The sequence below is a fragment of the Etheostoma cragini genome, chromosome 15 (assembly GCF_013103735.1).
Source record: "Etheostoma cragini isolate CJK2018 chromosome 15, CSU_Ecrag_1.0, whole genome shotgun sequence".
Taxonomy (NCBI): domain Eukaryota; kingdom Metazoa; phylum Chordata; class Actinopteri; order Perciformes; family Percidae; genus Etheostoma; species Etheostoma cragini.
The window spans coordinates 10,486,422-10,502,394 of record NC_048421.1 but is presented as its reverse complement, the minus strand read 5'-3'; the positions used below and the strand labels follow the sequence as shown (position 1 = coordinate 10,502,394).

General features: G+C 42.6%; 1 protein-coding gene across 9 annotated transcripts in view; it reads left to right on the top strand.

Moving 5' to 3' along the window:
* The first annotated feature begins 1,198 nt into the window (after nt 1-1,198).
* LOC117957858 (BAH and coiled-coil domain-containing protein 1) overlaps nt 1,199-15,973 on the top strand; it is a 63,816-nt gene continuing 49,041 nt past the window's right edge. For 7 of the 9 annotated variants that reach the window (XM_034893937.1, XM_034893939.1, XM_034893932.1 and 4 more), the window contains exons 1-2: nt 1,199-1,454; nt 4,424-4,747. In XM_034893937.1, coding sequence (XP_034749828.1) covers nt 4,576-4,747 — 172 coding nt within the window. In that variant the 5' untranslated portion in view covers nt 1,199-1,454; nt 4,424-4,575. Of the gene's footprint in view, nt 1,455-4,423; nt 4,748-15,973 lie in introns of those variants that run through there. The other 2 variants (XM_034893933.1, XM_034893931.1) reach the window with 1 other exon arrangement.

Genomic DNA, 15,973 nt, shown 5'->3' with positions numbered 1-15,973 from the left:
TTGCCTTGAAACTGCCTCTTCTTATCCCCTTTCATCATCTAACCCGGGACGCCTTGAAACCGCAGGGCCAGTTATTGCCTTTTTTTCTTCTTCTTCTTCTTCTTTTTTTCAGACAGCCCAATGCGGACTGGCCAACAGCCAATCAGAGTCTTGTTTACACTCTATGACTGACAATGCTCTGGCGCCGCGCCAGCCAATCAGACGCTTACATACAGGGAGGGATTCATTTGTAAACATTTAGCATAATGTCATAACCCAAGTCCATAGTAATAACGCTAGGGAAATAGTGGAATTACTGTGTTGTCTGCACGATTCAGTGAAGAGTTTCAGAAATTGCCTTTAAAAACACTTGCCAAAAAGCTTCTAGTGACTCTAAATAAGGATATAATATAGACAGTGAATGTTTGATGTTCATAAATGCCCTGAATTGTTAGCAAAATAATTTGAAATGGTGTTTCAGTGACAGCTGAAAAACAGGCCTAAATAACAATCTGTAAAATATGAATTATCGTCTATTGAGCTGTATTTACTATTGGAAAACTTAAAAACTGGTGTGTTTTTAAACATTGCTGAATAAATGGATTTTCAAATATTGACTTGTATCATTATTTTCAACACTTTTTATTGTGTAGGGCTATTTATGACATACCTAGATCCCCTGGTCCCTTTTTAAAGGTGGCTTTTTGATTTAGACATCGAATCCATTTGAGGTGTTCTTGATAGCACACATAAATGGACTTGCACCTCTCAAATTTATTTGGGTTTTACATTAATTTGGCTTTTTTTCCTTTTCCTACTGTAAATCTTTGAGATGCATTCAGGCTTAAAGCTCTTGGTAATGTAAATATTTCTCATTAAAATATGTTTGGAGTATATTATCCAAGTGGCTAATGTCCTTTGCGTGCATTCATTGAACAGTAATTCAGACTATTTCTCTAAATTGTCTGCAGACTGTAGACCTTCACATCTCCTATTTACTCAGGCTGCACTGAGCTCTATTGTAAGTGATGTAGACCATCCCGTGCTTTAAATCTGGCGCTTTTCTCTCTGTTTAGCATTGCCAGTCACCACGCCATTGGCCTGACCTGCCGGCCAATTAGAATCGTTCGTATTTCCGGGTGGGCGGCACGAGCTAATTAACATGCAGGTATCTGACCAATGAGAGGGCGTGTTTACCCTGCCCCGAAACGCGAGGTACGCAGTTGCACCGGGAGAGAAACCGCTGCTCGGAGATCCGAGGCGCGATCCAGCCAGGCCGGGAGACTAGTCCCACTGCTTCCATAGACTGACCCAGCGGGCTGCTGCACAGCCTCGGATGGAAATATTGTAGGATTTCTCTCTAGCCACATGGTTCATCATTTGATTTTAAATGGGCGTCGCACTCGGCCTTGCTCCTTCCCTCCCTGTGTTTTGTGATTTTTTAATTTATTGTTATGCAAGGATTTAACATACCAGTAAGTAGTCATTTTATGTACTTGATTTTATTTAATTGAATCCAAATATGTTAAAGCCTGTGAACTCGTTGTAAAATGACAGAGGCTGTATTTTAATCCAAAATGCCATGAGTGACATTCTGTTCATTATACACAGTGCAGTGCTATAATTTACAAAATAACAAAACAGGATGTGTGAGGTGTATCCTATGTGGAATAAATTGATGATTTAATGCAGCTGACAAAAAATAAATTACCTTAAATTGTTACAATTAGGCTTATAAGCTATAATTATTATAATCGTTAGGCTATTTATAGTATTTACAATAATATTAATAACAATGTTATAGTTTATATTTTAGCGTTAGGGGCATTTTTGTAATTAGGATAGATAAAATATTTAATTATTGATCGACTACTTATTTGCATGTGGTTTTGTTTTTAATTAGGGTATCCTTAGAAACGTGCCAGGCTGGCTTTGTATTTTTTGTGTGCAATTGGCCATGATTAAAAAAGATTTAATAAAATTGTTGAAAAATGTAGGCTATATTTTTCTGTGAGTTGTCGATTATGGTTTTAGTCAGGTTGCGATACACTCTAAGCAGATCATTTGCATTGAGCGGGCAGCAGACGTGTTTCTACCCGAGCCGGTCGAGGCGCACTCCCTGCCGGCCAGCTCAGTCGTGGAGGGCCGCCTGTCTCTCAGCGCGGTCCGACCTCTACAGCCTAATTTGATTAATTTTCTGCGTTTCTGCTGTCGATTGGATTCTGTAAACGCAATTGACAGCTGCTTAATGAATTGCATTTGGGGCGTCGATCATTTGAACAGTTTAAAAAAAATTACAGCGAATATTTGGTGCGCGTAATTCGCACATTGTAGCCTGGAATGAAAGGAAACAACCGTGCGTGTTTTACTGCAATTAAATCTCTACGTATGTACATTTCGAACATTTTCAAAGCAGCAGGTCGCTTCACAGCCTCGTACATGTTAAATCATTTTATTCTGAGGTTGTTAGTAGACATGGGCTACGTAGTGGGATGAACGCAACAGCATGGCGAGGGGGAAGGTAATGGCTGACTGCAAAGCATTCTCTCAGTATGGAGACAAAGGCAGTCCTGCTGACGGGCGGCCATTCACCTAGATCTCCACACAGTCCAGAAACTGAAGACCCAGCCATCGTGTATGCAACAGACAGGCTTCGTAAACGTTTACATGTTAAGGATGCACACACATTAGCTCAGGCAAGCCTCCGTGGATAACATTTTGTCCCAGGGAGCTCCGTATGGAAGGATTTTATTGTTGTTGATGTGGCACTGAATTGTAGGCTCGGCTGTAACTGGCTACATGGGGAGGTATTAGTGCTGAGAGTAAAATAGCATTTATGATTACAGTATGGCATTCTGACAAATTGCAGAATTATGATTTCTTTTTTGGAATTTAATTTATGGTGAAATTATGCTTTCATTTTACTGGGGCCCCTTTTGCAACCTGTCCGAGAAACCCTGCAGGGACCCCGAATCGAGAATATTTAATATAAAAACCACACATACATCCTCCTGTACTGAGAACAATCAGTCTTTATTTGTTTACTCAGTTGGATCTATACAATTGCTGCCTTCTGTTTGCTTGCTTTGTTTTTATTACTCAAAGACATTAATGAAGGACAACAAAATGGGCTGTCACGTTTAGATGATTGTTGTAAAGAAAAAGACGTAGCCTATATTTTAGCAGTAAAATTAAATTCATTTTAATTTATGAAAAATGGGTTCGCCTCGACTATAGGGCTATACTACAATTGTTGTAGCATGGGCAGAGGATGTAGCTAATAATGTATTTACAACTCCATTTGATTAGGCTACCTGACCTGAAATAGGTCATGACAGATGCAGACAGTGAGTGCAGTTATTCGCGCGCGCACACACACACACACACACACGCACGCACACAAACACACACACACACACACAAACAAAGAGAGAGATAGAGTCCATGTCATTCAGGAGCTGATGCATCTCTCATGCGGTATTTTAATTGTATTCTTCTATTTAGTATGTCTCTTATGATTTGTTTCAAAACTTTATAAACTGACAGTGCAGGTTCCTTCTTGTGCACATCGGTCGATGCATGGTGCATTCTTTTTTTTTCAATTGACAGTTTTATGATATACTATAGGATATGTTCTGGTGTGCAGAAGGTGCAAAAATATAATACATTTGATTGATTTATGCCAGTTGGTATAAAAAAACACTGTAGACTATGTGAAAACAGGGTTGAGGTGCAATGGGAGCTGGATTGAGGTTATGGAGGCAGATAGACGCCTGTATCAATCCGAGACAATAGGACGAGCAGCAAAACGCAGCCAGCGTTGTTCACCTTGAGATGTAGGCTGGGTAGGCTTCCAGTTTGAACCCACCCAAACAGGACAACAGACTTTCTCCTTTAGCACAACTAGGGCTTTTTTTTTTTTTAGATTGTTGCAGCTATCACAATTTCATAAAACACATTTTAATACCATGATTTTGGGAGAGAGTGACAGCTGGCGACTGCTAACGTGGTATAAGGCCTAATTGTTAAAATAGAATATGAACATTATTAAATAGAATAGTCGATATAAAAACCTAAAATGTGTCTGTCTACTCGTTGTGCCCGTGCCTTTGGAATATGAAGTGCTCTCCTCCATATGATGCATTTATCCAGGCTGATCAATAGAGCTGAATGTGAACATGGCTCAGTGGGCTTTTGGACGCCTCGCTGGCCGTTTCTATCAGCGGTAACTTATTTTACACTATGTGTTAAATTTCAGCTAGGCCTGTATGCAAAATAAGCCCTGATATGACAGAAAGGTATTACAGCGAAATTAACTGGGGCGGTAATTTGTTTTCTGTTACCTTTTTACCGCACTGTCAGTAATTTTGTATTGTATAATTCTTAACGGGGTTTTTATTTTTCTTGATAGTGAAACCTGCTTTGTGTTTCTCCTTTTTGACAGAAAAGATGATCGGGGGTTGCGTTATTGGCTGGGGAAGCCTGCGATCGACTGAATGCAACACATAGATCTGAAGGAAAGGATTATTATATGGGTTGCATCTGATTTTTCTGACCTGCCCTATCCGGATTTCGGATTATTCAACATTCTTCGGAATGGAAGGACGGGATTTCGCTGCTCCGGCGCACCTCCTATCAGAGCGGGGCGCCCTGGTGCACCGAGCCGCCTCTCGGATCGCTCCCTCGGGCCACGGCTCTGTACAGCACGGCGGTCACTTCACGCCGGGGAAATACTACCCCTCCCACATACCAATGGCTCCCCACTCAGGTTAGTCAAACACGTACGGAGGATTTTTTTTGTCACACAAGAATGTAGCTACTAAAGTGTTTGTTCCCATCAACATACATCTTATCTGAAAGCTGGCTGTTGTTTCAAATGCTCTTCTCATAATGTTGCGCTATAAAGCCTGTGCATTTGTCACCATGAGTGATAGGATGTGGCCTGTATGTGTGGCAGTAGTCTACAAAGCTGGTTATTTTCGCAGAAAAATAAGAAAAGACGGGGCTTGGGTTTAAATAAATGGTTGCTCAGGTGTGGCTGTTGACAGAGTTTCCCTATTCAAATATCAGCTAATAAATCAGGGGAAATTTGATTTACACTAGGCCTATGAAAAGGAATTTTGATTAAGCTGAATCAACATTTATAGCCTTAATATCTCGAAGGTAATAAAGACATCTTAGTTAAACAAATAGCCATTGGAGAAGATAGGTAAATGCCATGGTATTTAAAAATGGCATTAGAGATATGTTTTAGTTTGGACGTATGAAGTTGGACAGAGCACACTGGCACTGGTTTCCCGCTGGCTCATGGGGCTGAATCTGAAATGAGATTTTGTCACTTCACGTTAAATTGACAAGTGTCACACCAGCTCAACAAAAAACAAAACAACCCTGGGCCATAGCCAGCGCCATATAAGCAAGCAAGGGAAGAACATGGGTCTGCATGGGGTTACAATGTTTGGAGGTTGCAGGAAGAAGAGCCATACTGGAAAATCCCCCATATTGGGCTTCAAAGTGTCGGGGTGCAAATGGTTCACAGTGCATTAATCAGGTTTAACAAGTGACTTGGGTATCTTACATACCCAAATGTGAACCTTTAAAAACATGAGTACACACATTGGTGCCCAGATAGAACAGTCATAATTTATAACTGCTGAACAGAAGAGTAAAAGCTGACAGATTTTTTTTTAAATATGGGGGTGCTTAATGTACAACAACTCCCCACAACACAAAACCTTGGTGATAATAATGTTTTAGTTGAGACTGTTACCTGATTTATGATCAGTTATGAGGCCATATGCACTAGTGTGCACTATTTTTAGGCCTATTAGTTATATATATATATATATATATATATATATATATATATATATATATATATATAAATATATAACAATCTTGCACGGTGTTGTAGTTGACTGATTCACAATAGACTGTTGTAGCTTTTCATTTCCTCCACCCATGTAAAACAAAAGAGATTTAAAAAAAGTCACAATGGTGGCATATTGATTGCTTCAAACAGTGACACTTCTGCAACAATGTGCTTTGAAAATATGTTAATGTGACTTCTAAGAAACATGTTTATGATGCAGTAGCTGAGGATTCTTGGGTTACTGATAAGCAGAGGATATTTAGCCTTTTAAAGCTATTTGATGTAATGTATATCAGCTACAACTACAAATGGGGCTATGTGTAGGTGGTTAAATACAGCATCAAAGAAACCTAAAATGCTTTTTGTATTCTGTCCTTTATTTGTTTATTTGTTTATTCGTGCTTGTTAAACAGTTCTACTGTATAAGTTGTATTCTTGTAGGCTGAAGATTCTAAATTAATTTGCAAAATCAAGCTAAACAAAAGGTACAATTAGTCATTCAGAAGAATTCATAGGCGCTGTTCACCATTCATCTCTCACCATTCTTGTTCGATTTTGGGAGTACACACACACACACACACACACACACACACACACACACACACACACACACACACACACACACACACACACACACACACACATACACACAAACTGCCTGCGTTCACATGTTTAGTGTCTCTTTTTTTGCATGGCTGTTTCGTTGAGAGCATGAAGGGTAATGCTGGCTACAGGGTACAGGTGCTCCCCCCAACCAGATTTGGTGTTTCTTTTGTAGTATTGTGCCGCACAAACAAGAAGAATTACCCTACACATGTCATCACTGTTCAATGAGGAGCACAGGTGGTTTATTGTTCTCCCCAGCCTCCTCAGTAACACATGGGCGTGACTGGAGAGAAGTCTGTCTAATATCCTCAAGATCTGGAGAATGTCTTAATTCTTTACATTTCAGATATTTTATTGAATTTACATGGAGAATAATTTGAGTTCACATATCTAAATCCCTTCTGGGCACTATTAGAATTACTTTGTTATTGTGCTGTGCTGATGTACAATCCTTGATTTATTATCTTAATAATATTTGAAAATGTCAAGCATGTCATGATGAAAATAGGTGCATGAGACATGGAGCATAATTCACAATCATTTAGGGAAATTTTTAAGATGGTAATTCATCAAAACAGCACACAATGCAAATTTATAATCCAGTTGACACAAGAAAATAAAACACAATTTTACCTTTTTATATGTTCACGTAATATAATATACAGTCAAAAACATAAGTTTTTTTGTGCAATTTGTGTATTTTTAGTTAGTTTACCATATGAATACAGGCCAGTCACACTATGTAAGAGCAGTAAAATGCTTGTTGGTTGGCTGACCAAACTGCTCCCAGACTGTTTGTCCTGACAGGACAGGTCATTAGTGTCCCTTCAAGTGTCCCGAATGCTAGCAACATTAGCACAACTGAGCATGTTGCTTACGGATTGTGTTGGATCTCTTCAGTTTTCTCTGCACTTTCCCCCTGGGGACTAACTTGCACACTGGTTCACATGAATACTTTACAAAGAGCATGAATATTTCAGGGTTGATGTAAAAATGCATTCAGTGGAAGGTTTCTGATGTGGCTCCTTGAAAGGGCTCCTCTGCCTTTGCAAAGGTATTTATTGTAAGCGCTCCCTTCACCCTTGCTGGTGAAAAGAGTGATGGCAGTTGCAACACCCTACCTTGGTATTGTTCCTTGCCAGGTTGTAGAATTTCAACATATTTTGGGAATAAATCTGTTTTATTTTTTCTGTGGACCCTTGTGAGTTTGATTATAATCAGGCAACAACAAACACACGCTCCTACCATCTTGCCCACTGAAGAACAGTAACTTAGAACCAGTAGAGATTCTGTCAGTTTGCCTTTGCTTCTGTCCATCTTCACCTACTACAAGCCAGTCATTTGTAATGCATGTCAGGTGGACGATTTTATGGTTTGCACTTGCACTGTGTTCAGGGAATGTGACATTGGAGCAACTTTTCTTTGTATGCTTGCTGATGCAGTGGGACAAAGACCTGTAAACTCATCTAATGCAGTTGAATTCAGCCAGTCCATTTACAACACCTTTTGAAATAGTAATTTTATCTCCTGCTGGCTCTGGCGCACAGTTAGAGACTGTCTTCACTTGGCTGTGAGGCCTGGATTCAGATGTTGGATAGTGTCAAAGTAGGAGTCACAGTGAAGCTGTCTTTACAGCTGGCATTTATGGCTGGAGGCTCATCTTTCAGCCATATTGTTCTGATCAGTGTACTCTGGCTGAGGTGTGGCTGTGTGGAAGCAGCAGGGGTTTAGAGGCTGTCCATGGCTGAGCTCTTCTCTAAACACCCCATGTAATCAAAGGTCATATTTGTGTCATCTCGCTCGCTCGGCCTCCCCTTCCTTTACATCTCCCCGGTCTCCCTTTCCATTAGCTGTGCTCTCTTTCCTCCCCTTCATTTCTCGGTCTCCTGTCTTTAAAGCAGGAAGACCCTTGTGTCTGGGAAGCGGTGGTCTTCCTGCCACCTCTGTTTTAGCCACCCTCCCCTGCCCTGGGCCATTGTTGCAGACCCCAGCTTTGTGTGTGTTTTACGGCTGCAGTTACAGATAAAAAAACAGTCCCTTCCACCCCCTTAATTGTTTTCGGGTAGGATGTCCCTGTCATTCTCTTGGTTTTTATGTCCTAGCTGGATATCCGAGCAGCTTCCCCCTTCAAAGGTTAGCTGTGCTGTCTGCCTTCTCCCATTTTCTTTTTCCAAAGGGGAATAAATAACTTGACTGAGACTTTTATTGAACGTCTCCTTGCTAGAATATCCCATGTGGCTGTGTTTGTTGAGAAGATGCTTCAAAGAAAAACACAGGTGTTTGGTGGGGTTAGCAAAGGGCTGGTTACAACCAGAGTCTTTAAAAGAATAATCCTCAGTAAGTGGGTTGTTTGTGGCATAGGAGGCTGCTTCTTCTTCTTCTTGGCCTTGTAGCTCTTGTGTTGTAAGCACTCACAGTTCATACCCGGCTTCCCTTTGGCTTTACTTACACCCCCCCCACCCCACCTCATTCTTGTTAACCCCAGACAATAGTGGTGGCTGTAGTGTGTTGCATGCTCAGTGTAGTTTTTTAGCAGCACAGTACCCGGACCCCTTAAAGCCAGGGCCTTTTGTCTCTAGATATCACAATTGTGGGGGTGGAGGTGAGCCTTACCTGAGCAAAAAGAAATCTGATACTCTAAATAACCCATGTTATTTTAAATTTAAAAAGGCTATTTGTATCTAGGAGCCACTGTGGTGACAGTAAATTGAGTAAAGGTCCTTTTGACTCGGGCCTCAACTGCTCCCTCTGTATTTTGCTCTGGCTCTGCCAAACAGAATAAGAACCTTGGCCAATTGTCAGGCTCGTTTGTGGATTGTTGTGAGATGACACAGTTCAGATGCAGTGTCACAGGAGTCTACCTGAATGGTGGAGGTGTTGCTTGGTATCCTACACCTGGCTGAAATAGCACCTTGCCCGGTGCTGCCGCCATCTGTCACCTTCCTCTGACACTCCCACTGAAAGCCCAAATGATTTGCAAGGGCAGTCAATTGTTTCAAAAGCGTAGGTCCCTTGCATAATTTCAAATATCTTTGGTTGCCAGGGTAAAATGCGCTCACCGGGTTTTGAATGGTTAAAGGCATCAACATAATGTTATTTTTTGGTCACTATTAGATCATCCTACCAGGTGTCCAATAACCAGTATTCGATAAAAGAGTAACCTCATCTGGTTTCATTACACTAAGGTAACTTAAGTGACAGATTGGATCTAAGATAAGCTATTTAATCAGTTGTCTTTCTTTTAATTTTTTTGCTCATCAGCAAAACTGTCCAAAGAAAATGAAAGCTTAGGTTGAGTGGAGCAAAAAAAGCAAGACTCTGGCTTTGCAAGAGGAATTTGGCTAGTGAGTGGCCATGCTGCCTCGGAGACGGGCTCTTCAAACAGACCGCCACCCACACTACACCGTGTGGCATGGTGCCACAGAGCTCTTGCCTCGAGCATGGGGCGTGTACACAGGACGAACACAAAGGAGACCCACGGGTGAGAGTGACGGGCAGGGTAATACCTTCCTGTATCGGATTTCTGGGCATTGGATTTCAAAACCTTCCCATCTATTTTTACACTCAACACGAGGAAGTGAGAAGTTGCATTAAGAATCCAATGAGGCTATGAAAGTCTTTCGTTCACTTCCCATGAGGAACGAACGCACACGCACACACGCACACACACAAAGACACACACACACACACACACACCTTAGAAAAAAAGAAACAACAAAAAAACGGATTGAATATGTATCGTTGTAAGATTGAATAGTCAACCACTGCGGTTTTGTTTGTGATTTAGATCTCTCTCTATCTGTTTTGCTCGTTTTCTCGTTCCTTTAATTTCCCCCCTCGTCCTCCCTCCCTCGTCCAGTATTAGGCTGCCTCGCATCAGGCACCCCCGGGCCCATGGCCGTATTGCATGTGACAGCTGTTAGACATTATTAACGGCTCAAGCAGAAAATCCAGATTATTTGTTTTTTAATTTCAATTTTATCATTGTAATCGTTCAGTGAAAAGAACAAAAAAGGACAGTTGCTCTATTGTTGTTGGCAGATTTGTGGTCAGTGACAATACTTATGAGCGTGTGTGTGGTTATGTTTGGGTGGGTGGTTGGTTTTGTGTGTGTGTGCGTGTTTTCCAGACACCCCCCACCCCCCCACTAGAGCCAAGGCACCCTGCGGTTGGCTGTGAGGCCCAGACAGGTGCATTGTTAACCCTCTAACGTCTGTGTCTGTCCCTTCTGTATCTGTTACTACTGGCAGGATTTCATGCTAGTGATGCAGCATGCATAGCGGTCCTACTTTGCTCTTTCTCTGTTTTGAAAATCACACTTTTCATCTGTCAAATGCCAGTTTAGTGTACATTCCGGATTTATGAAATTCTACAAAAGAACGGGCTGAAGTTTCTGTTGTAACGTGTTGTTAACCAATCAAAATTATCTAGGGCGGCACTAAATTCTGGACACAAAATGGTCACAAGAAAGAATTTGTTTTGGTGGAACATTTAAACTCCAGTAAAAGAAAACAGCACATATACAATACTAAATGAAGTAAACTGTTCACAAAGTACAGTAACGTGAGCTATTTAATTTAACGGGATACATTGTTAAACGTAAATTCATTTCAATCACTGTGTGCACATAATCCAGAGCAATCCCTCCTGAAATGTCCCAGTTACATAGGAAATGCCGTAAACACATTCTTTGTAAATCTTTACAATCCCCAAAAGAACTAAGCAGGCCTGCCTTATTGCACGATGCAAATGTTCTTCAAAACTTGCTAGCTCGAACTTTGTTGTTGTTTCCCAAAGCAAAGTCATTTTGATAACGCACAGAGAGCAGAAAGTGAGGTTGGGCAGTTATCCTGGAGATGTATTTCTGTTGATCCAGACTATATGTTCTGTATACCAGACTTCCTCATTTCAAATAGCAGACTCTGATCCATTAATGAAGATAGTATGCAATGGGAGGGGCAGGACTGAGTGCAGATACCATACCATACCATACCAACTTTATTTGTTAAGTGCTTTACAACAACCAAAGTTGACCAAAGTGCTGTACAGAAAATAAACAAGTTCCTGAGATGAACTCAAATAATGGCCGACGATTTGGCGAATTTCAGCAGGAACAGCGAGCGGTGGTGACACAAGGTACCAAGCAATGAGGTGTGCTGCTAAATATATGCAGAGCTTTTCCATTAAATATACATGCAGCATGCCTCTCAAGGATGTGTCAGCCCTTTTGTGAGAAAACAAAGATTAGCATCAGGAATTCCATTTTAATAAGTCTCTTGGGACCATCCAACCAGCTGCCTAGTCATCAATCCAAAGGGAACTTGTTGCTCTCTCGCTTTCTCATTTATTTGTTCTATCTCTTGCATGAATTTCCTGTGCTCCTTCTGACATTGATTAGAACAAAACTCCTTCCCTCCCCTTCTGTTTTATTTGCCAAATCACCACAAGTTCTTTCATGTACACATGTTTTCTCTTTGATGAGCCATGTTCATATCCTGTATGCTCCTCCCTGCAGTCCCCCACCTCCCTCCTCCTTCTCTTGTCTCCCATGTTTTTCTAGTTTTTTTTTTTTAGAACGGGGGTGCCTCTGCCCTTCACCTCCAACTACAGTTTTTTGTCCCCTCTGCCCGGTGTGACCACTAGGCTACACTGCCTCCTCTCTCTGATACAGCATGTGTCCTGAGGATCTGGGGCAAAAGACTGGCTCCTCAGCAACAGATGTGTGTTTGTCTGCCGGTGCCGCATGCATTAGCTTTCTCTCTGCTTGCCGTGCACGGCCACTGACCTACCCTCTGGTGAATGTGGGGGAGGGGGACTGTGCAAGGAAGAGACAGACAGACCGAAAGAGAGGACAGCGACAGCACGACTAGATGCACACTTGTCACATGCTGTCATACACTTACTGATGCATTGCAAGCAGACACACGCAGAGGCACGCACACACAAACACTGGCACGTCATATACACACTCACATATCTTGCCTCCCAGGAGGCCGTGGGGCCAGTGGGACAGAGCAAGCATGAGACTCTGGTTGGTCTGTTTACATCTAATTATAGAAACAGGACTATTTCTGCAACCACTGCTCCAGCTTTTTTTATATTCTTGAGAGTGAGAGAGCGAGAGAGAGCGAGAGAGAGAGCGAGAGAGAGAGGGGAAAAAAGCAACAAAGCTCTGACAGCCTTTTCTCACAATGGTGAACGGTTATCTCATCCCCTCAGCGCTGCTACAGTCTGCAGGCTCTCAGTACAGTACACCAGGAGACAGAGGGGGAGGGGGAGAGTGTCTTGTATCATATTTTCTCATCCTCATGTAACATGAATGTGCAAATTTACGAGAAGCGAGCCACGGCAAACGAGGCAATGCATTTTCTCCCATTAGCCTCGCTGATACATTCAGTTCACAATAAAAAAAAAAAAAAGAAATAATTTCTTCACCCCTGCCCCGCGGGCTCTTGCTTCGACCTGCCGTGAACTGCTGTCCATCACGACAGTCAAAACAAAAAGAAGACAGATTTGCTTTTAAGGATTAACGTTGTATAAAATGTATTTAGTAGTAAGATACGGGGCCAGTGCAATAGTAATAATCCTTAAGCCTGGGGGCTGATATCCAGCTGAGTGGCTGTTGTTAGTCAGGGGGCCTGGAGGGGGGAAGCTGTCAGACCTGTCGGCAAGCCTGGGGTTGCCAGGTGAGAGCCAGATCAGGGAAGGGTTGGGCCTGTGGGTCTGGGCCAGACAGGTTGCAGCCTCTTCCAGGTGCTTTAATAAAGAGCCCCCGAGGCCAAATGCACAGCCCCCTGGATGCAACCTGAGCCAGGTGCTCCCCATCCCCCACACAAATACATAAACCACTACATAATGGAAATGTATGCTTGCATATACCCCACAGCCACCACCCATTCCACCCTCTTTATTCTGAGACATGGCAGGTAAATTAATTGGCTGTGAGTATGTAACGTATATGCCGAGATAAAGGCGCGCTGTCTGGCTAAGGCGTAGCGTAACGGCCGTAATGATGGCTCCATTGTCTTGATGTTGAGGGGGGTAGTTAGCGGCACTGCCAACGGGGCACTTGCTACAGGGCTGGATAGTCTCTGATTAATAGTGGGGAATGCTTTGAAGTGACACCCAAGTGCACCGGCTCACCGGCTAATAGCAATACCATCAGTATAGGGAGTGCTCCTTCTTTCTCAGTCTTCATTAGCTAACGGTTCCCCAACACTATCTGACCACCCTCCCCTCACACACCTGCCTCATCAACAGAAAGCCTTTAGGCGCTCTCAGGTTTTTATTTTTACAATTGTTTCATGATTTCACTGTCATTTCTCTCTGTTGTATTCGGTTAAATAGAAGGCAGGAAGGAGGTCTTTAGTCACAGAGCCCCACGGCATAGGTGAATTGTGTCACAGCCTAAAGAGTCATGGGATTGATGTGGCACAAGAGGGACATAGCTGGGGACTGTTCCCAGGATCCATTTTGATCTCCCATACTGACAGACGAGCTACAGCTGTCAGCTGTGCGTGTGTGTGTTTAGGAAGTTGAGGCGGAGAGGCAGGGTTGGGTCTGTCAGCTGTTGGAGTAAAGTAAACTATTAGTGGTGGGAGAAGGCAGTGTTTCCAGTGAAGAATTAGAACAACTTCTAATTGCAGTGAGGTTGGGCTATGATTACATGCTGGCTAATGCACTGACAGACCTCTCAATTGGCTGAATGCTGCTGAAATGGCTGAATGCCTTTTGGTTCTACAGCATAATGGGAGGGTGTGTAGATGCACGTGTGTGTCTTTGCTATGTGTGGGTGGCTGCTTATGTGTATCTGTGATTAAACTTGCTTTACAGACTGATTTCCTGTGCTTTCTGCATGTTTTTGTGCATTATGCATTTTGCTTTCATACGTGTGTGGGTTTGTGTGTGTTTTCAGTGCTCCAGTGTTTTCTTTACTCCGCCTGTTTTTTGAGTGCCTGTCGGTATTTGCAGCAGAGGCAACTTTTCTTGCCAAATCAAAACTCAGCTGGTGTAACTGTCTCTGAACAATACAGAAGAAGTGTGTTTTTGTGTACACGTGTTGGATTTGTGTGTGTGTGTGTGTGTGTGTGTGTGTGTGTGTGTGTGTGTGTGTGTGTGCGTGTGTGCTCGTAGGCCCACGGGAAAGAGCAATCAAAGGGGTTGTGTGGTGGAGAGATTTTGTAAGAGGAGTGAGAGAGGAAACCGAGTGGCATGTAGCTGAGAGGGCAGCATGTGGGGGTGGACGGGGGACTGATGCAGGTGCCTAATTCTACCTCAGCCCTGGGCATTCTATATTCCATCCGCCTCACGTCTGCACAGGGCTGTTGGGGCGATGTAGTAAATTCCACTGCATCAATTACCACATTGATTAGCCAATATATCTGTGACGGTAATCAGAATAATAACGCACAGATGGATTTATACAGCATTATACTGTAAATCTGTTCCATAAGTAATCAGGTAAGAATTTTAAGAAGCTGTGTTCATTTCACCTCATGATTTTTTTTAACTTGTGGAACAGCTTGTTCTCAGGTGTGCAGACTCCCCTGTTTACGAGAAGCTGCGGTTTATTGTTTTTTGCTAGTGAGTGCTTTAAATCACATTGCTTTCCCACCATATGGAATGACAGTTATGGGAGTGTTTCTACCATTTCTTCACCAGGTCCTTAGGCCTGACGTGTAGTGTTTATCTCTCTTTTAACCAGACAGAAGGAAGACAGACATTGTGGTTACTGTGTGGGGTCAGGAGGTCACAGAGAGAGATTTTTCCACACAGTAACAGGAATTTTGTTGTTTGCATCTCTGTTGATTACTTCCTGAGTTAGTCATGGGTCATGGATAGGCTCAAGGACTTCTCAGGGGATTTTACAAGAGACGTAGTCTCGCATTTCCAGACCTTACTCCACAGCGCTCTTGGGCGACGCTAAGCCTCTGACCCAGCAACGGCGGCTCTACAAAATGGACTCAGAAAGGAATTTGTTTTGGTGGAACAATACATGCCGTAAACATATTTTTTGTAAGTCTTTACAACCATCCCGGAAAGAACCAAGTAGGCCTGCCTTGTTGCCCAATCCAAATGTTTTTAAAGACTTGCCATATTCAGCGTGTAGCTTGCAAGCACAAAGCACAAGGAGAGGGACGTCCGCTGCCGGATGTTCCTGCGATTATGCCGTAACTGATCATCAATCCAGACTAGTAGAGAAATACAGGACAAAATTCCATGAAGTGGGACTTTTGGCGGTACGCAGTAGACTGTGGTTGCTAAGGGATCATAAATGGAGTTGGTTTGCGAACATGTGGATTTTTGTGCGGTTGTTAGGAAACAAAACAGGACATGCATTCAGTTTATTTTGGTGATGTGGAAGCTCTGTACCTTCTGGCTAATGTGTGACAGACCAGTAAAGTATGTGGAGAGAAGTGGTCATCCTTGGTAACAGGGCATTTACCAGTCCAAAGTTGTCTGCACACAAACTGGATGAAACTGGATGGATCAATACCACTGGCATGGAGGTGGAGT